This window comes from Blennius ocellaris (genome assembly GCF_963422515.1).
Source record: "Blennius ocellaris genome assembly, chromosome: 15".
NCBI lineage: Eukaryota > Metazoa > Chordata > Actinopteri > Blenniiformes > Blenniidae > Blennius > Blennius ocellaris.
In genome coordinates this window covers 2,799,048-2,820,325 of record NC_137664.1, presented here as the reverse complement: position 1 = coordinate 2,820,325, position 21,278 = coordinate 2,799,048, and the positions used below count along the sequence as shown (strand labels likewise).

The following is a 21,278-nucleotide window of genomic DNA, read 5'->3' as shown; positions in this document are numbered from 1 at the left end:
GGTGTGGAGAAGCGGTGTTGAGTAGCGGTGTGGAGTAGCGGTGTGGAGTAGCGGTGTGGAGAAGCGGTGTTGAGTAGCGGTGTGGAGAAGCGGTGTTGAGTAGCGGTGTGGAGAAGCGGTGTTGAGTAGCGGTGTTGAGTAGCGGTGTGGAGAAGCGGTGTTGACGCGGCGGTGTTGCTGCTCCTGCAGGGTGCGCTCTCTCATCATCCAGCAGGAGAAAGCTCAAGACCGGGAGAAGCTGCTTCTCAAGTTCATCAAGATCATGAAGGTGGGTTGATGGAGAGGAAAAAAAAAACCACACACACACTTTTGTTTATAATAACGACACTGAACCTTCCGTCGCGCTTCTTCTCTTCCGCAGCACTTGAGGAAGTTGAATAACTTCAACTCGTACTTGGCCATACTGTCGGCGCTGGACTCGGCGCCCATCAGGAGGCTGGAGTGGCAGAAGCAGACGTCGGAGGTCTGAGGGTCGTCGCGTCGCGTCGCGTCTTTCCTCCCGCCGTCTTTTATCGTCTCTCTTTTATTGATTTATTTCCTCCCCTCCCCCTCCCCCCCCGCCCCAGGGCCTGGAGGAATACTGCACCCTGATCGACAGCTCCTCGTCCTTCAGGGCGTACAGAGCGGCGCTGGCCGAGGTGGAGCCCCCTGCATCCCCTACCTGTGAGTTCAACGCGCTCGGATCGTACCCAATAAAGGACATTTTTAACTTTAAACCAATAGCGAGAAACTCAAAAAATCCCCCCCCCCAAAAAAAACCTTGACTTTTACTTGTTTTTAAGTTCCTAATATTTAAATTAAATTCTGAGGGGAAAATGCAGGGCCATTAATTCCACTTGTACAAGTGCTCAAACCTTTTTCACCAATAATAACCTCCACACGGCTCTGTTGTTTATTTATTTATTTATGTATTTTGTGTTCGAGAAGCACAGGATTGAATTTATTTGTTGAAATCATGTCGCCTCTTTGTCAAACGTCCGTATTGGACTGTTTGTTTCTACGAGCTGTTTTCATCCTTGAAATTAATCTGAATGTCTCCTTCCTCCTCCTCTTCCTCCTCCTCCTCTTCCTCCTTCCTCTTCCTCCTTCCTCTTCCTCCTCCTCCTTCCTCCTATTCCTACTCTTCCTCCTCCTCCTTCCTCCTATTCCTACTCTTCCTCTTCCTCTTCCTCCTTCCTCCTCTTCCTCCTTCCTCTTCCTCCTCCTCCTTCCTCCTATTCCTACTCTTCCTCCTCCTCCTCCTCCTTCCTCCTATTCCTACTCTTCCTCTTCCTCCTCCTCGTCCTCTTCCTCCACCTCCTCCTCTTCCTCTTCCTCCTCCTCCTCCTCCTACCTCTTCCTCCTCCTCCTTCCTCTCCCTCCCTCCTCCCTCTTCCTCCTCTTCCTCCTCCTCCTCCTACCTCTTCCTCTTCCTCCTCCTTCCTCCTCTTTCTCCTCCTCCTCCTACCTCTTCCTCCTCCTCCTACCTCCCCCTCCCTCCTCCTCCTCCTCCCTCTTCCTCCCTCCTCTTCCTCCTCCCTCCCTCCTCTTCCTCCTCACAGGGGTCTCATCCTCCAGGACTTGACCTTCGTCCACCTGGGGAACCCCGACCTCATTGAAGGGAAGGTCAACTTCTCCAAACGCTGGCAGCAGTTCAACATCCTGGACAGCATGCGGCGGTTCCAGCAAGTGTAAGCCCCTCCCCCCTCCCCCTCCCGCCATCCATCCATCCATTTCTAAATGAGACGCCCCGGCGTTTCCACCTCATCCGTCACGCCGACAAATTGTCTGTTTGTGCTCCCACTTTTTTTCCCCCTCCTCATTAAGATGTCTCAATCTCGTTTTGTTTGTTTGTTTGTTTTCGAACGCCGTCCGGCCGTCCAGGCACTACGAGCTGAAGCGCAACGAGGACATCGTCTGCTTCTTCAACGACTTCAGCGACCACCTGGCGGAGGAGGCGCTGTGGGAGCTGTCGCTGAAGATCAAGCCTCGGAACATCACCCGCCGCAAGACGGACCGCGAGGAGAAGACCTAGACGGGTCTTCACCTCCAACACCCCCCCCCCCCGCCCCCGCCCCCACCCACCCTCCCCTCCCCCGACTCTGACCTCCAACTGTGCTTCATGACACTAACTCCACTTTAACTACAGACGAGAGCGAGAGAGAGAGAGAGAGAGAGAGAGAGACGGACGGACGGAAAAGCGATCCGCTGAAGCTCAACGGGAGAATCCAGAACAAAAAAAACTTGGAAACAAGTGACGCGTCGCCGAGGTTTACAAAAGAGCGCCGCCTCTGCCGCCGCCGCTCCGGGAGATTATTATTATTATTATTATTATTATTGGGATTACGAGGCGCTTGGAACCAGAGGAAGCCACACAGGGAGACCCGACGGGGAAACTTTCCTTGCGCTCGGGTTGTGGGCGGAGCCAGATCGGGCTGGACGGTCCGTTTGCCCCTCCCCCCTCCTCCCCCCCCGCCCCCGGGTCGCTCCTTCCTCTTCCTCATCTACGTGCCATTTCGTCAAAGTCACCTTCTGCAGCCCGCCGCGCCGAAGAGAGGATGATGGCCTTTTACAGACTGGAACCTACGAGTTTGTTTTGAAACTTCTTTTTTTTTTTTTTTTTTTTGTGTAAGAATCATGTATGGTTATGAATTGTATTATATACAGTGCTCCTTTTGTTCTCGAAAAGGATGTTTAAGCTTATGAGAAGAGCTTAGCTTCTCCCAAGTGCCATACGAATGTGCACTAAAAAAACAAAAAACAAAAAAATTAAGCAAAGCAAAAACATACACACACACACACACACAGAGAAAAAAAGATGAAATTACTAAAGATGCTGTGATCTATGTACGTCATACTGAATCATCGAGTGCCGTGTTCAAGTGTAGAGAACCGTCGGGCAATCACAATCAACGTCCTCCCCATCACGTCATGTGTGTGTGTGTGTGTGAAAGAGTGTGTGTGTGACTGAAGTCCTCAGTGACCCGTATGTGTGTGTGTGTGTGTGTGTGTGTGTCTGCGTCGTTCAAAAAAATGTGCTGTAGTAAATCATTTCAATTTTTTTGTTTTGTTTGTGGGAGAGATTAATGGTCAAAACCAACACATCACACTGTGGCGCTCAAAAACTCCAATAAAACAAAAAACAGCTCTGTTTCTAAACACGCCTCCTGTCGCGACTGGAAAGACTGCGCCGGATTTCGAAACTTCACAAGAGAGCTTTTTTTTTTTTTTTTTTTTTTTATTCACTGTGCAAAGGGGGTGGGGGGGGGAATGGAGGTGAACTGGAACGCCCCCGTTTTTGACTTCCGTGAGAAGAGTGAGGGCCACTTTCTGAATCCAGTGATATTTAATGTTCCAAGATGTCGTTTTAAAGCTTGAAGGTGATCCGTCGACAAGTCGTGCTGCTCACATGCCAAACCTCGACAGATATATATACATATATATATAAAAATGGAGACTTCCTCCTCCTCCTCCTCTACAATACAGAACCTTTAGAGCAGACATTTTAGTTCAGTGGCCACATACAGACCTAGTTCAGGTCACTGCTAAAATGATGTCATAATTATATTTTCACAGAAACCAATTATTACCAAAAAAAAACAAGAATCTCAACATAAACCAGTCTTAATTCTATTTTCTGCTGCAAAATACAGTGAAATATCCCCCAAAAAACCTTTAAAACTTTTTTTTTTTTTTACTATTTCCTTGATGACCTGCTTTATGTCAAATAAGCGACGCTACTCTTGTACACTAGATGGCAGCAGTGAGTCTTTAGGAACAGACTGCTTGTTAGTTCTCTAATCTACAAAACGGTTTGATGAACTTCTGAATTCAAAGTGTTTCACATACCACATCTTTTCTTTAAAAAAAAAAAAAAACAACCTTAAGGCGTTGACTGGTTAAATACAGGAAGTCCTCGATGCCACACAAACGATTTAAAAAAGGTTTTTGAAAACGAGAACGGGGGAGGGGAGAAGCAATGAGACGATAAGCTATTACTATAGTTTTAAATATATTAATCTCATTCAGAGCAACGAACGACATTCGTTTTTAGTGGTCGGGTCCTGGTGTGAAAAAAAAAACAAAAAAATGTGCATCAAAATTGTAGCGTCGACTTCGAAGAACCTTCCGGCTCAGGAACGTGTCACGTGACCCATCTTGACCCAAGAGACGCTTAAAAAGTAGAAACGACACCGAGGCACTGAATGCTCGCGGCGAGTGATGCTTTCAAAAAAAAAATTTAAAAAAAAAATTCAAAGATGAGAACCTTCTCATCCGCTGTGCAACGAGTCGGTGTGGGTCGACTCGAGACTTTCGACAGTTTTTTCGCGTGGGCGGGGCTTAGTGGGGCCGACTGCTGGGCTCCAGCAGGACCCTCTTCCCGGGGAGGCCAGCCATGGCGGCGGCGGCGGCGCCGTTCTGCAGGTCGCTCCGCTCGCTGATGGCTCGCTTCAGGCTCCGGCTCTGGCCGTTGGCGGCGCCGCGCTGCCACTTGCAGAGGTCGCCGTTCAGGATGTCCTGGATGTGCTGCACGATGAGGTTGATGGCCACTGGCGGGAGGCGGAAACGGGATTTCGTTAGTTGTTTTTTAACTGAAGGTATTGCTAAAGTGTGACGAGAACTCGGGTGGAAAAGTTGAAAGCTCTTACCCATATTATCGACTCCTCTCGGAATGATGACGTCGGCGTATTTCTTCGTCTGGAAAGAAGAAAAACTTTAAAATTAATGAAAGAAAAAACAATTCCGCTCCTTCAAGCAGCCAATCTTCAGGTTATAGTGTTGATATAATTTGCATCCCCCCCCCCGAAATGACCCCGCATGTGCAAAAGAAGTAAATTTGGATGCAACAATTATGAAGATGACAAAAGGTTTTGTCCACTTTTAAGGCTCCGTCAACACGACGCTTCAGTAACTTTGTGAAAACACTCGAAAAGCTCGGACTGGGTCGTGTGCACCCGGGCCGTCACTGGTTGTTCTGCACAAGAACGTTTCCCACCGTCGTGTCCCTCAGTCCATATTCGTCCTCGCACTTTTATTCTGATAGTCGCCATAATGACAATCCAACTTGGTGGTCTGTCTGGTGGAATGTTTAGAGCAGATTCTTCTCTGCTGTGTATGCGCGGCAAAAAGTGAAGCTTGTGAAACGAGAACGTGTAAACGGGGTGTATAAATGCTGCTCTTTCCATAACGCCTGATGGTCACGGTGGAAAACGAGAAGCACAAAACAGACAACCGATCGTTGTACTTACAGGTAAACAAAACTCCTCGAAGGCAGGCTTGACAAACGTGGTGTACTGACCCAGGATCTGCTCCAGGTCTCTCCCTCTGCTCATGTCTCGCAGAACTACGGGGGGAGCAGAAATACGTGGCGGATTACGAACGGGACGGTGGCCGAGAGACACAGAGAGAGAGAGAGAGGGACCTTCGGTACCTCTGCGAGACAGCCGGACGTCTGAATCCGTGTCCACGAAGAGCTTCATGTGAAACATGTCGCGCACTTTCTGCGGGTAAAAAACGAGGATTCCTTCGAACAGGACGACGTCCGCTGGGTAAACCGTGATCCTGTCCTCTAACCTGTAAACACACACACATACACACACGCACACACAGGAGTGATTTCAGAGGACTGTGCTGAAGGAGGCGAATGGAGGATTTTTCTTTTGTGTCGTTTTCTACCTGGAATGGGTGACGAAGTCGTACGTTGGCACTTCTACGGCGCGGCCCTCCACGATGTCCTTTAAGGTCTGGTACATGAACTCTGTGTCAAACGCCTCTGAAACGGAAACATGTGACCCATTTTCTTAAAAACGTGGGAACGTGGGTCTTTCAAAACACTATGTTGCTCCACGTCTGACCGGGATGTGCTATTTGCAGCGTCAAACTAGCGCCTCAATTTACACGGCCTTCTATGAGCAGGGTAATTACGTCTCCACTTAGAATTCTGAGGTGGATTCTGCTCAAGTTGAAAACAAATCCAAGACTTGAACGGCAGATAGAACCTCATACAAACACGAAAGGAATTAACAGATCCACCCGAGAACGATCCGGATTTTATCAGCACTCGGTACCGACGAGTTTATACAGACATCTAAAAGGGACTTGACACTCGAAGCCGATGACATTTAACGTCCCTCTGCTCCGCCGATACAGTGATCTACTCGTCCACGCTCCTTCAACACAAGATCCACCTCATGGAAGACTTGTTCACTTTTGACAGTCTCCAGATGGCACCGATGACAGATAAGCCAGTCATCCAAGTGTCCCCGAGTAACTAATCGGTCCTTGGTTCTATTTGAGAGGTTTTCCCACCTTTAGTGGCCCAATGGAACAGAGGCACAGCGTCGTGTCGTGGGCTCACCCGGATGATCGAAGTTGTACTGGCCTTTCAGGGCTTTGGCCTTCTGCTCCGGAGTCAGGACCTTGTAGAAGCAGTCCTGGCTCACGATGGCGACCTTCCTCTGGCGGTGCTCCACCATGTGCTGGCCCAGCAGCTCCATGATCTTGGCGCAAACTGTGGACTGCGAATAAAACGAGTCACGTTTATTACGCCGGGATGCGCCACGAGACTGCCGATGAGTAAGTTTAAACACACAGTGAGAGTTTGTTGCGTCACAATTCGTGTAATGTATGTTTTATAACGTTTAACATGTTTAATAACAACGATCAGCTGATTCCATGCAGAAGCTGAGCCTTGATATGTCGTATGTACACGCGCAAAGATCAATTGGAATGCATCTAATGTTAATGTAAAATACGTTTAATTTCTAAAAAGCTGCAGGCAATTTAAATATCTGGTTATTATTATTATTGTTGTTGACACTGTCGCATATTGCTAAGCTACCGGAAGATGCTAGTTTGTCGCGCCGAAGCTAAAAACACGTCCCGACCTTCCCGCTGGCCGTTCCCCCGCTGACTCCGATCAAGAAGGGGTGATGCCGCGGCCTCTCGGCCTCTCCCGAGGCTCCCGAACCGTCCATGGCGGCCTCACTCGGAGGAGGAATACGGCAGAAAGGTCGAGGTTAGCTCGGCTCTGAGCTAACGGTGCTAACAAGCGACGCGGCAGTGATCTCGCGAGAGTGTTTTGACGACGAGAGCTGTCAAAACAACGCGATTCAGAAGTGACGTCACGCGTAAAAACAAATCAGGCTTTCGAAAAAGATTGTTTCCTCCAATTTCCACCGAACTATCCTTACAAAAAAAAACTTTTCTAGAAGTGGAACTCATTAAACACATTACTGCAATTAAGAATTACTGTTATGCTCCTATCATATAAATAAATGTATATTTTTATTCTGTATATTTTCTCATAATTCAGTACAAAACATTGCATGTAATTTACTCTTAAAAAGCATAGTTGCTATTCAGTACACCTACAATTTCAATGGAATTGCAGTACCTTTGCTTTTCTTTCGGCAAGTTTCTTTTTTTTCTAATACTACTTTATTATTCCCCTTGGACATAGTGTTTTGTTGTTTTTTTTTACTTGTTAAAACAAAGAGGGAAGTCACGAGTAAAGATAAAGTGAAGGCATGTAAGAAGCCTATGTTGACTCATTATTGGTTGGAATGATGACAAAAAGCAAATAAAAAGCTGAGAGTTTATTATAAAATAAATACAAGTATATTACAATTTACAGAAAGGTGATAAATTAAAGAAACTTCTTGTAATATGTTTCCTCTAAAATACATGACATGCAGACATGCTGATAGAATAAACCTCTTCCATCAGAACAGGTTTCATCCCATGATAATAAACCTCACAGTAGAGATCCGACACGCAGGTTCCTCCTTTGTTTTTTGTCATGTAGAGTATCAACACATTACAGACTTTATTGCTTCTCTGACTCATTGTCAGGCTTTTCATTGTCTTTTCCGTGTTGCGAATGATCTTTTCTGGCTTCGTCCAACACGATCTCCAAGGCGTCACTCCCCTCCACCCTCCTCACCGTCTCTCCTTTGGCAGCCAGGATTTCCTCGATGTTTCTGAAGCACAAAGCGACACAACACAAGTCAATCCAAGACGACTGGAGCTCCTTCGCATGAGGTGGGAGTTTGCCTTGTCTTGAACCAAAGCGCCACCCACCTCTTCCCCTCCAGATCGGAGAACCAGGAGAGGTTATCAGCGATGATGTGATGGTTCTTGCATCCCGAACACGTGACTATCACGACGCCTTTGTGGTAAGCCAGCTTGGAGATCTTCTGCGTGGACCTCGTGGAGCAGACCTGCAGACGACAACAAAAGAGATAAGAGAGTCGATAAATACATTTTAGACTTTAGGACTCCAAAAAAAAAAAAAAAAATCACACATACTTCACCCTTTCAAGAACAAAAACTGCTTATACTTTGTGAGATATTACTAATGTTGTTGCACTCGAGACCAGCTTTGGACTCTTAAGCATGACAATGTATTTCGTACATATTTAAAATTAGGTGCCATCTTTCAGGTAGTTTTTGATGTACAGTGCATGTTAAGTTGAAGAACTTAACATGCAAAAAAACAAAAAAATCAGATAAATGCGCAAATTGGCAACTAGCTGGTGTTTAATCAACACAAGAAAAATAACAAGCACAATATTTCTTTATAGTCTAGTAATTTTTTTGGGGGTTTAAGGTGCAAAATAACAAATTGTTTTTTTTGTTTTTAAACGAATCTGTGGGCTCTCGGAGGGAACATGAACGATTATCTGTGCTGTCTCGTGACCCGGAAGTGAGCACCAGTGCAACGCTGAAGACAAGAAGCGCACGTGTCACCTTGCACGTGTAAACGAGCTGATAATGAGTCGACTCGATCTTTCCAACAGCGTCACTCCTTCTCCGGATGCCGGTGGAGGTTTTAAATCCTCCGCCAGGGCAGAGAGCGGCTCCGCGTGTCCGAGGAGGCGAGAACTGGTGGAGCCTCCTCCGGTGCTCGCAGCAGGTTCCCCCCGGGCGCAGAGGCGAGGTGCAGCCGGGTCCAGACGCTCCTGCCCGGCGGTAGAAGGACCGCAACAGCGGCCCGGCTGCGCCGTGAACCCCGGAGGAAGACGCGAGGACGCGCCACGTTTGTAAAAGCGACATGGCAGGTTAGTTTTTGAGGGTTGCGCTCTGTTTTGTTTACGTGAAGGGTTCACGCGGAAGTGACGTCAACACGTCGTTCTGTTTTTTTCACAATAAAATCCTATTTATTGTTCGCAATAAATTAAAAAATATATATTTTGGGCATACACTTTATTACATCATACATATATATTTACACACCATATAAGCATGTTAATAAAATGACACATCATATTTCATTAGTAATTCAGTTTCCATTTGCTTTCAAGCTGCAAAACAAACTATCACGATCAATATGTTTTTACTTTGCCATGTCAAATTTCTAGACTATACATTTTTGGATGAAGCAAAATCAAATAACTTGGCAAATTCCTTTGAGGGGTCAGGTCTTTTCTTTTGATTAACAAAATGTGATTGCGTTCACTGTACGATGTCAATAAAAAAGCCTTCATGTATTGTATTATTAACGCTCATGGGTGTGGATAATCTCCACATTTAATACATTTCTTTACATTCCCTGAGACGACAATTAGGAACAGGAAGAGGGATCTATTATTTTAACGACGTTGCTGCTGCCTGTAGAGCTGAAGTGACTCACCAGCTCAGTGATCTCGTAGTGACGGAACTGAATGGAAGAAGCTGAATCTTGTTTAGAAAGGAGTTTGCTTTAGAGAAACAAGGCTCCTCTGACTCCATGCCTCTTTTTTCACGTGACGCTTTTATGAATTCCTTTGTTAAAAATGAAAGGTTACGACTTGAGGTAAATAAGGATGATGAAATGTTGATTTTACTTTATAAGATCAAACATAAAAGGAAAAACAAACACGCTATGTATTCATGTTCAAAGGCCATTTCCATGCGTTGTTTCTAACGTTTCACTTTTACAGGAAACACCATTTCTTATTCATGAAACTTCAATTTAGAACGGCGTTATTTATTCAGCAGGAACAATCCTGTGTAAAAGTTTAATTTCAGCCGCGATGCATCTGTTCGGGAGTTAAATGAAGTTAAGCAGGTTTGCCACGATGCTTGATAATGAATGTGTCCAATCTCTGCAATATTGAGTAAAGCTGACGCTACAAGCCTGAGCCAGTCGGCGTCGACAAATGAATTGAGACAAGCTTTCCCAAACTGCTGCACACAGCCGGCCTGCCGTGCGTCTGAAATCGTGCGGGTGTACACAGGGGAACAGGTGAAGTGGTGTGTGTTATAAATGCATTATGTTCATCCGAACTTGGTTCAGTAACGAGTATTCCTAACTTGGTTTAGAGAAGACGCGGCAAAATAATTAGTACAGCACCATTCAGACTACTTGACACCCAGTGCTTTACAAGGGAATAAAGGAAATGCATTGGAACAGGCAATAAAGAACCAAATCTTAAGATTTGGTTAGATAAGGTATATAATGAATTTGTTGTTTTGACTGACATGGAGTCAAGGAGTACTGACCTTTAATCTGTTCTCTTCAGGGACTAAAACAATTAACCTCTTTATTTTTTCTGGATTAATTTGTAGATATTTCTGACGCACTCACTCAGCAGGTATAAGGTCATTCACTGGCACCGACGGCTGTGTGTCATCTGCATTATTATAATGGGAAATGTTATAATGGTCCATGACATGAGCCAGGAGGACCATGTAGATGTTGAATAAAAGAGGCCCAAGGATGGAGCCTTGAGGAACCCCACACTTTAGAAGATAAGAGTTTATATATCAGTCATGGGGGAACCCATGTTGTTGCACAGAGATCAACAGATAAGAATAATATAAACCTTATCTTGACCTTTAAAATATTTAAAACTTGAAGGCAATAAGAACTTAGAAAGAATATACCCACGCCAACATATTTTTAATTGACATTATTTCTGCTTTTGTCTTTTTTTTGCTCTCAATGGTGTAAAGTGATTTCGTGATCCTTATCTGTGAATGGTTATTCAAATAAAATGTACTTACCTACTTAAAGCGGCAGTCGAATTCAAAGGTCAAAGAAAAGTTTCACTGATTGGGAGCCGGTTTGAAAGATGGCAGATGTGACACATGAAACTTCTGCGAAATAGTTGGAGAAATGTATAATATTGGACCACTTTGTGATTTAAAAAAATTATAATAATTTTATTTACAATTTTTTTCTTTTGTTTTATTCTGACGGCGCCTCGGTGAACCACTTCCGCCCTTTTGCGCGCCGCCGCGTCCGTGTGCTCCCCGTGCGCGCGCTGACGGACCTTCCTCGGCGGCTGGCGTCCCCGCGCCGTGTTGTTGTTCCTCCTCCGGGGCGCAGCGCGAGACGAGCGACTCTCCGGCCCGGCGTCCCCCTCCCTCCCTCCCGCCCGCCCTCCCGCCTGAAGCCCCTCTCCTCCTCCTCCTCCTCCTCCTCCTCCCTGCCCGGAGACACCCGGCCCCAGAGAAATGTGTCCCCCGTGTGCGGGGGAGGCGAGAGACGGCAGCTCGGACAAAACAGGTGGGTCCTCCGGGCGGTCGGAGCTCCGGGGGCTCGCCGCGGCCGCTTCACGCCGCAGAGAGCGAAGCGCGCCGCGGGGAGGGACGCGGCGCGGCCCCGCAGAGCGAAAGGTCGCAGTCCGGGTTCGGTTGCATGTAATTTTATCCGACTGCATCACTGACACGCTCTTTAATCCGCGTTTAAAATCAGCGGCCGTAGTGATGTTTAATCTCGGGGTGTTTGTTTATTCGAAGGCCCGTAATTGTTCAAATATTTTGATATCAACAATATTTCTGCTAAAAAAATTTTTTATAAAAAGTGAGATTTCACGCCATCTGGGTTAATTCGTGGTTCTTATGATCATAAACGTATTATCAAGTGGTTTTTTTTTTAATCTTGGATTTATCGCATTTTTAGCTGTCATGGATAAAAACCTGTTAACTTTTTTAATAACAAAGTTAACATTAGTTTTTTTTTTCTGAAAGAGGAAAAACTACTAATATTACAATAGTTGCATTAACTTAACTTACTTGTGATACCAATTTCTGATTTCTGAATTTTGTTGTTTTTTTAACTTGAATGTTTATTGATTTTCTCCATAAACAAAACATGAATTGATAAAACATTGCAAAAGTATTTTTTTTAATGAAAAGCACATCCAAAAGCGCTTGCTTTTTTTTTTTTTAAATAGCCGAATATTTTTTTTAATGCCATATCATCAAATTTTATAAACCTCTTATTGAACATTTTCTCTTCACCCTATGATATTAGTCAGTTTATCAAATATATCTCTTGTACAATTGTTCAGCCACATTGAGATTGAAATCTGAGGATCATAATAATACGTCTTATTTACCAGGACACCCAATGTACGTCGTGTTAAAATAAAAACGGCAGGTTTAACATTTAAAGATTTAGGCCCAGTTCACATTGCGTCTTTTCAAGTGAAAATCCATTCCAGTTTTGTGTTTTCATTCCAGAAAGGTTTCCTCTTTACGCGGTGACGTTTAAGCGAACGATGTCCGTTCAAACTGAAACACTCAACGATGTAGTGGGCATGCCAGGCCACGAGTTGGCGCTGTTGGTTGTTTTCGTAATTAAACCACACACATATACATGCAGAGAACAATTCGCTATAAACCTAATCGGTAATAAATAAGGTTGTTTTGTTTTGTTTTTTTTCTTTCTAACTCTGAATCATTAAACAAGGGCGGACAAAGTTGGATCATCGCGGGTTGACTGTCAAAATAAAAGCGCCGAGTCCTGACACTGTGGAGGAAACGTCGTCCATCTAATCACACGTGTCCGATGCTGAATTTGTACTTAAACGCGCCATTTTATTTCCCCTAACGTGAGCAATTTTGTAATTGAGTATAAATATTTAAGCAAACTGTGTTTTCCTCTGACTCGAGCAAAAACTAATAATATTCATATTTCCTTTTGTATTCATTCATAATGATTTGACTTAATGGATTTACCAAGAAGTCATGAAGAACACGTTTAAGAAAAAAAAAAAAAAAAACAGATCAATATTTAATTATTCAGGTCAAATTGGTTTTCCGGGGTTGGAACGGGAGGAATAGTTCAGTCCACGTTTTCACAGGTTCTCCATTGAGCGTGTTGATTGGTTCTCAGTGGTTTGGACTTTGAGCGCTGCTCCCGGGCGTGTTCTCCCTCGCTTCAGGTCAAACGAGCTCCGGGACGTGCGTAAACATTTCTTTGGTTTATGTTGATTGATGTGTGAATTCTTAAAAAAAAAAAAAAAAAAAAAAAAGTTTTTTTTTTCTCTTTCACATTCTCTGCCGGTATCGACGTCGTATGTTGCATACAAGTTCCAACATGTGAACGCTGCAACTTTGGCCCCGTTTCCATGACGACGGAAAACTTTCTCTGCGTTTTGTGCCGGGCTGGGCTGAAAAAAATTATGGATTTAATCGAATTTTAAACTATTTTTAATTTGCAAATTCCAGATTTATACCCCCCCCCCCCAGTTTTTTTCAACATTTTATTTTTGCGTTCCGTTCTACAATTCCTTGCAGTTGCTGTTGCAGTTTTAAACCCAGTTAAAGCCTGAATTTATTAAATAACAGTGCCTCATTTACTTTGTTTTGCGATTGTTTCAATGCATTTTAACTCTTGAGGACAATCACGGTGATTAAGTTGCACTGTTAATAAATATCTGCAGTCGTTCTTAAGTACACTGAGAGAGAGAAAAATGGAATCCAAACTCAAATTTCTCATTAAAATTTTTTGTTCATTTTTAAAAAAAAAAACGTTTTAAGCCCTAGTTTTAAGTTTACTTAAGGTAAACTGACTGTAAACTAATGTAAAATTGACTGGAACGGAACTATTATGAAACGGCTCGCAACTTTCTGGAAAACGCTCCGTCTCCGTGGAAACGGCTAAATGGTAAATAGCTCGTCTCACGCGAGAAGCCGGACAACAAGAACAGTGGCGGCCTCCAGGGTGTCATGACTTGCTGGTTGTAATAGTATAGAGTTTCTCGCCGTATTGTTCTTCATCGTCAAGGCAAATGACAGCGTCCGTCGTTTCCGTGGAAACGTACGACGTTTCCCCCCCAAAAAATGCTTTTCTGAAATGAAAATGCCAAAAAACAAAACATCGTGCCAACAGATGTAGATTTATTCCATTTAGCTCTGGACTCGCGGCGGCGAGGCGGGACTTTTCACTTCCTGTTTGAAGATGTGTGGGAGGCCGTTGTGAGAAGATAGACGCTGTGATTTCTTGGGATGAGATAAGCTGCTTCTCAGGGCGACTGTTTTAGATTTTCCTGTGCCGGGATAACGTGAGCCGACTGCCGGATGTTCTCTTGGACTCATTTCTCTGGCTGATATTTGATTGTCAACGTTTTATTGTCCTTCAGCTTTCTTTAAAAGCACTTTGGCGTTGCGTCGTCTACGTAGTTGACCTTTTATCTGTCCAAGTCACGTGATGGTGGATTATCTAGTCTGAATGAACCGACACGCCTCGGTTAGAAGTCTCTAAATGTGTACTGGTCTGTACCTCGTGTACCCAGTGGGTACTTTGAAAGATATGACTCGATACTCTCTACGCGCTGTATTTACCTGATAGCAGTAAATGAAGTTAAGTTGAGGACTAAGGGTCACTTTTACAGGCTGTTTTGGACGATTCGTAGCAATTATTAATGTGTAAAAAATGTAAAGTCTTCCAGATTTTGAAGTTTAACACCAATAGTGAAGAAATTGTGTTTCCAGTTTCCACAAAGTTTTAACCTGAAAAAATGTGATCTGAAAGGGAAAGTTTGAAAACAGGTTTTGAATAAAAAAAAAAAAAAATACAATCTTAACCTGAAAACATTAAGCCTGCGACTTAAAGAAAACACCTCAAATTAAAAAAAAAAAAAAAAAAGATATGAAAGAGTAAAAAAAATAAAAATGGTTTAATCAAAAAAAGTTCCAGAAGTGAAATTGTTTTTAGTTATATCCAACCTTGAACATCCAATTTCAAATAAAAACTTTTCAATCTTGTTTTCTCTTTTTTTTTATTAATTAATTTTTATAAAAAAAATTTTTTTTCAAATGAGTAAAACTTTTTTTCTGGATTTAGCACCATAGAAACAACTTCAATTTGTTTTTTGTTTTTTTGTTGTTTTTTTTTAGTTGAATCAACTTTAATAGCTACCCAGCTTTGCATGTGGTCTCACAACCGAAAACAACCAACAGCACCAACTTGTGGCCTGGCATGGTAACTACATCATTTTTCAGCCATTTAAAATTTTATTTTTTTTTTTTTTTTACTGGACTTCATAACGCTTGTTCACATTTTCCTTTACTCTTGACGGGAGCTGTAGGAAATCAAAGAAAAACCTTTTTAGTATATTAATTCTACATGTCACTTGGATTGTTGTTGAGATGCAGCTTTTATAGCACGTTGTCCTGTAAGTTCCCGTGAATGATCACCGTCGGATTCCTTTTGGCTGCCGTCACTTCTGAGCCGGACTAAAGCCCGACAGAGGAGCGGCTCACAGCCTGCCAGTCTGGTTTGCACTGGATCAAACAATGCGTTCTTTTTTTTTCTGTGTGTGTGTGTGGACACTTCACTTCTGCCAGCCATCCTTTCTTCCTTTCTTTCCTCCTGCCACGAGGTCCGGCAGACAGAGACTTACAGGATTTGCCTTCCCCCCCCCCCCCCCCCCCCCCCCATCTACTTCTATCAACTCATCCAAACTTTTACAACTGTGCCACAAAGTTGAATTTAAATGAATATATAAGTTTGGACTGCAGACATGGACTATCCTATGCCCTGTGGGTCACATGCAACCTTCAGCTGTTCATAACCTCTCCTTCAACTCGTAGTTAAAGTCATTATGACGTCAAACGTACATGATGCGCGACACAGCTGCTTCGCTCCAATCCTCAAGTTTCATATTTAATTAGACCGTGTTGAAAGATTATCAGAAAAAAAAAAAAAAACCAAGATATACAGGATGGATGCAGATAAGAGATGTAATATGGGGTGGACGCGTACGCCATTTAAAATGACTCCCAGACAAGCTGATCACGCTGCTGTACTTCCTGCAGTGTGACAGTTTTTTTTTTTTTTTTTTTTTAGTTTTCTTTCACTTCCATTTTTTTTTTTTTTTTTAAGCCTGTAATAAGTTAGTTTCTCTTGATTTTAGTGAACGAACGCGTCCCGTTTTTTTTTTTTTTTTTTATCCTTCTCCAGATTCTGAAGTTGGATTTTGAACTGCAGCTTCAAGAAAACCCAACTTGTACGGACGCGCACGCTTATTATACCGTCGCAGACCTCTTCTTCAGATGCGGCTCGCCTTGCAGGCTGTGTCGGCACATGCAGAACGTCTGCGATTTCCCCGACGCTCAGCACTTTCACACCGCAGATGCAACGACCGCGGCAGTTCTCGTGCTTCTAATTCTGTAACCTCTCCCCCCCAAAAATTTTTTTTAAATTTGCTGATTGGGCGAAAAGTAATCTGATGATTGTGCTTGCTTTTGTGCAGCAGTGTGTTAATATGCTGAGAGGGTCAGTGTTTTGTTTTGTCATATTGTCTGACTTTTTTATTTTTTTTTTATTTTTTTTTTTAAACATCAAGCAGATTGTGCTGTGAAGTGATTTTAATTCAGGCCCTGTTTTCACAGTGCTTTTTGGGGATTTGTGCTCCGAGCCACCAAAGCTTTTTGAAAGTGGTTCCCAAAAGAGACACAATTTAAAAACAGTCCGTCTCCATGGAAACGAGGGGGAGAAAAAAAAAGAATACTAGCTTTTTGGAAAAACTGCAACTGCGCATGAAAGTAGTTCTTGTCACCGTAATGACATCCCAACATGTTTATAAGCGTATTCTCTGTGTTTGATTTCATAAAAAAAAAAAAAAAAAAAAAACAGCGCCCTCTAGTGGCCCGACGTAAAAACACGGTTTCCACGTTAACGGACAAAAATCAAGTTTTCTGAAGCGAAAGCACAATGACGTATTTTCACTTTTAACTTGTTGTTACAGTACGTCTCATTAGTTCTTCTTTCTTTTTTTCTCTCTTTCAGATAAACCATCATGATTCCCATCACAGAGCTCCGGTATTTCGCCGACACTCAGCCGGCGTACCGCATCCTGAAGCCCTGGTGGGACGTTTTCACGGACTACATCTCCGTCGTCATGCTGATGATCGCCGTGTTCGGCGGGACGCTGCAGGTCACGCAGGACAAGATGATCTGCCTGCCGTGCAAGTGGGTCGTCAACATGTCGTGCGAGCCCATGCCCGCCGCCAACCTGACCGTGCCCTTCGCGCCGGTGCCCAAGGGCATCCGGTACGACCTCGACCGCCACCAGTACAACTACGTGGACGCGGTGTGCTACGAGAACAAGCTCCACTGGTTCGCCAAGTACTTCCCCTACCTGGTGCTCCTCCACACCCTCATCTTCCTGGCCTGCAGCAACTTCTGGTTCAAGTTTCCGCGCACCAGCTCCAAGCTGGAGCACTTCGTCTCCATCCTCCTCAAGTGCTTCGACTCGCCGTGGACGACCCGGGCGCTGTCGGAGACCGTGGTGGAGGAGAGCGACCCCAAGCCCGTGGGCAAAATGAACGGCTCGATGGACAAGAAGGCGTCCAGCGTGAGCGAGGACGTGGAGGCCAGCGTGCCCATGCTCCAGCGGACCAAGTCCAGGATCGAGCAGGGCATCGTGGACCGCTCCGAGACGGGAGTGCTGGACAAGAAGGAAGGGGAGCAGGCCAAGGCGCTTTTTGAGAAGGTGAAGAAGTTCCGGATTCACGTGGAGGAGGGCGACATCGTGTATCGCCTCTACATACGGCAGACCATCATCAAGGTCATCAAGTTCATCCTGATCATCAGCTACACGGCCTATTACGTGAGGTACATCCGATTCAGCGTGGTGTGCGCCGTGAACATCGAGAAGCTGACGGGGTACAACATGTACCACTGCGCCCACCCGCTGGCGACCCTCTTCAAGATCCTGGCCTGCTTCTACATCAGCCTGGTGGTGGTCTACGGGATAATCTGCATGTACACTCTCTGCTGGATGCTCAGCCGCTCCCTCAAGCGCTACTCCTTCGAATCGATCCGCGAAGAGAGCAGCTACAGCGACATCCCCGACCTGAAGAACGACTTCGCCTTCATGCTGCACATGATCGACCAGTACGACCCGCTCTACTCCAAGCGCTTCGCCGTGTTCCTGTCGGAGGTGAGCGAAAACAAGCTGAGGCAGCTGAACCTCAACAACGAGTGGACGCTGGAGAAGCTGAGGCAGCGGATCACCAAGAACTCCCAGGAGAAGCTGGAGCTGCATCTGTTCATGCTGAGCGGGATCCCGGACACGGTGTTCGACCTGGTGGAGCTGGAGGTGCTCAAGCTGGAGCTCATCCCGGACGTGACGATCCCGCCCATCATCGCCCAGCTGTCCAGCCTGCGGGAGATGTGGCTCTATCACACCCCGGCCAAAATCGAAGCTCCGGCCTTGGCGTTCCTGAGGGAAAACCTAAAGTCTCTCCATATCAAGTTCACGGACATCAAGGAGATCCCGCTCTGGATCTACAGCCTCAAGAACCTCGGCGAGCTGCACCTGACCGGGAACCTGAGCGCCGAGAACAACCGCTACATCGTCATCGACGGGCTCCGAGAGCTGAAGAGCCTCAAGGTGCTGCGTCTGAAAAGCAACCTGACCAAGCTGCCGCAGGTGGTGACGGACGTGGGCGTGCACCTCCAGAAGCTCTCCATCAACAACGAGGGCACCAAGCTCATGGTGCTCAACAGCCTGAAGAAGATGGTCAACCTGACGGAGCTGGAGCTGGTCCGCTGCGACCTGGAGCGCATCCCGCACTCCATCTTCAGCCTGCACAACCTGCAGGAGATCGACCTGAAGGACAACAACCTGAAGACCATCGAGGAGATCATCAGCTTCCAGCACCTGCACCGCCTCGTGTGCCTGAAGCTGTGGTACAACCAGATCGCCTACATCCCCATTCAGATCGGGACGCTCACCAACCTGGAGCGGCTCTATCTGAACCGCAACAAGATCGAGAAGATCCCCAGCCAGCTCTTCTTCTGCCGCAAGCTGCGCTTCTTAGACCTGAGCCACAACAACCTGACCAGCATCCACGCCGACGTGGGCTTCCTCCAGAACCTGCAGTACTTCGCCGTGACGGCCAACCGGGTAAGACGGCGCAATCGGCGAGAACTCGCGCTGCGGGCGCGTGCTTTTCATCTTCAGGCGATTTTTTTATTTATTTTTTTTCCCGGAGACGTCCTTTGTGCACATGCGTTTGGCCTCCTGTGGCTGTTGTGTTAGACCCTGTTTACACGCTTTTTTAAAATGAAAACAGAAAACTTCCGTTGAGTTTCGGGGCCCGTTTACGCGAGGACGTCGCTCAGGCACCGAAAAGACACTTGATTTTTTTTTTTTTTTTTTTGAGAGAGAGAGAGATTTCAAGGTGGTACTTTTTGAAAATGGGGAGGGTGTACCCATTTCTGAAACGCAGAGGGAGTAGTAAATGGTTCTTCTGCACAATAAACTTCGGTTAAACTACAAACTTCCAGAGGAAGTTTTGCGTGCCTGCCTCCGGCTGCCGAGCTCCTAAAGCGAGCAGCGCTAGTTGATGCTACCGTTACCATAGCGATGCTATTTCGCTGTCGCATGCTTACTGGCGAGCTCGCGAGGACGAAGTTGCGCTAACTGTCTAGCGCGGTGGCTCGCGATGCCAAAATAGCGACGCCAACTCGCATTCACATGCTGATTGGCTAGCGCGCTTGCTCGCGATGCTAATCTGCAATGCTACCAGAAGTAGTGAAACGTGTTAATAAAGGGCCAGTGTGTGTTGCCAGGCAGATTAGGTGCAGCTGGCGACGGAGAAACCTGGAAGTCACGCAGCAGGTGGTGAAACGGTGCGTTTTTGAAAACGTTTCAGTCGTTGGGCGGATAAATTGTCTTGGGCGTAGCTGTTGTTAAGTCGCTGTCAGCAGCTGCGTTCAGGCTCAACAATAAAGTTTAAAACATCTTTTTTTAAATCTGCAAGTGAAGAAAATCAAGTATGAACTTCAGGGACGTTCTTTTAAGTTCTTTCATGTCGTCCAACTGAAATCGCTGTGCAGATATCTGCAAAACATGTTGTATAAAACGCCTCCTATGTGAGAGTGGATCACTCCCCGGACGGCCGGTGTCTCATTTTCTTTAAGGCCGGCTGTCAAATCTAATTATGCGCGACGTCACGGGGATTATATCATGTACTTTTTGCTCCTTGTATCGGGGAGGAATGCTCCTGCAGATTATCCCGAGACGCCGCAACTGATGCATTTTGTTGAGGAAATGTGTTCCACACATGGTCATTACAATAAACAATAACATTGAGTGTGACATTTTCCCCCCTCTCTCTCTCTCCCTATATATATATATATGTATATATATATTCAGCAAGTAATTTGTTTTTTGTTTTGATGAAAGATTTGGAGGACTGGAGTCGGAAACATGCTTGTTTTTAAGTAACGATCACTGCTGTTTTACGGCGTTTGCCTGTTATGTTACACTCTGAAAATGGCTTCCAGCAGGTTTGTGCTTCGCCACATAAAACTCCCATTAAACGGGCACTTTTTTAAAATTATTTTCCTTGTAAAACATCCGTATGAATCATCTTTGCAAAGTGGGTACGCTATCGGGAGAGGTCAAAGGTCAGCTATTGTTTGAGCCAGCATGTTTATTTTAATTAATAGAGTGGGGGGTTGAGTGTGTTTTAAGCTTGCAGCTGAGGTTTATACCTTGTTTTTTTTTTTTTGTTTTGTTTTCTTCAGATCGAGACCCTGCCTCCGGAGTTGTTCCAGTGCAGGAAGCTCCGCACCCTCAACCTGGGCAACAACTGCCTGCAGACGCTGCCGTCGCGCTTCGGCGAGCTCACCGGCCTGACGCAGCTGGAGCTGCGGGGCAACCGCCTGGAGTGCCTCCCCGTGGAGCTGGGCGAGTGCCGCCTGCTGAAGCGGGGCGGCCTGGTGGTGGAGGAGGACCTGTTCAACACGCTGCCGCCGGACGTCAAGGAGCAGCTGTGGCGGGCCGACAAGGAGCAGGCCTGAGGGCCACGCCACGCGGAAAAGAAAACGACAAGCCGGGGGGGTAAACTTTTTATTTTTGATTCAAAATTTTAAACACGGGTCCTCGAGTGGGGAAATACTAAAAGACAATCATCTGTGGAGAAAAACACATAATCCCCCCCCCCCCCAACAATGGCGGACTCATGCTCCAGGTGGCGCTGCAGAAGCTGCTGACGCTACTGACGCTAGCCGGAGGAGGAGGAGGAGGAGGAGGAGGAGGAGCATAGACCTATACAACTTAGAG

The 21,278-nt window shown here is 45.6% G+C and overlaps 4 protein-coding genes across 4 annotated transcripts in view; 2 read left to right on the top strand and 2 right to left on the bottom strand.

Annotated features, from left to right (window-relative positions):
• The window catches only part of rapgef1b (Rap guanine nucleotide exchange factor (GEF) 1b), a 39,393-nt gene extending 36,283 nt beyond the window's left edge, over window positions 1-3,110 (top strand). Inside the window, 6 exon segments of the mRNA XM_080509878.1 lie at window positions 190-268; window positions 362-463; window positions 567-642; window positions 645-663; window positions 1,542-1,670; window positions 1,864-3,110. Of these exon segments, the coding sequence (XP_080366004.1) occupies window positions 190-268; window positions 362-463; window positions 567-642; window positions 645-663; window positions 1,542-1,670; window positions 1,864-2,014 (556 nt within the window). The 3' untranslated portion in view covers window positions 2,015-3,110.
• Window positions 3,111-3,250: 140 nt separating this feature from the next.
• On the bottom strand, window positions 3,251-7,018 carry uck1 (uridine-cytidine kinase 1). The gene is made up of 7 exons (XM_080510560.1): window positions 6,867-7,018; window positions 6,338-6,497; window positions 5,656-5,752; window positions 5,411-5,553; window positions 5,229-5,323; window positions 4,629-4,677; window positions 3,251-4,529 (listed from the first exon to the last, which is right to left on the bottom strand). The coding sequence occupies exons 1-7, from the start codon at window positions 6,954-6,956 to the stop codon at window positions 4,321-4,323; spliced, it is 843 nt and encodes a 280-aa protein (XP_080366686.1). The 5' UTR covers window positions 6,957-7,018; the 3' UTR covers window positions 3,251-4,320.
• Window positions 7,019-7,661: 643 nt separating this feature from the next.
• dnlz (DNL-type zinc finger) lies at window positions 7,662-9,036 on the bottom strand (the record flags this gene model as incomplete). Its single annotated transcript, XM_080510562.1, has 3 exons — window positions 7,662-7,961; window positions 8,062-8,201; window positions 8,731-9,036. 3 exons carry the CDS (start codon window positions 9,034-9,036, stop codon window positions 7,808-7,810), a joined length of 600 nt encoding a protein of 199 aa, XP_080366688.1. The 3' UTR covers window positions 7,662-7,807.
• Window positions 9,037-11,347: 2,311 nt separating this feature from the next.
• Window positions 11,348-21,023, top strand: lrrc8aa (leucine rich repeat containing 8 VRAC subunit Aa). Its single transcript, XM_080510680.1, has 3 exons — window positions 11,348-11,473; window positions 16,988-19,112; window positions 20,741-21,023. The coding sequence occupies exons 2-3, from the start codon at window positions 16,998-17,000 to the stop codon at window positions 21,014-21,016; spliced, it is 2,391 nt and encodes a 796-aa protein (XP_080366806.1). The 5' UTR covers window positions 11,348-11,473; window positions 16,988-16,997; the 3' UTR covers window positions 21,017-21,023.
• Window positions 21,024-21,278: the final 255 nt, after the last annotated feature.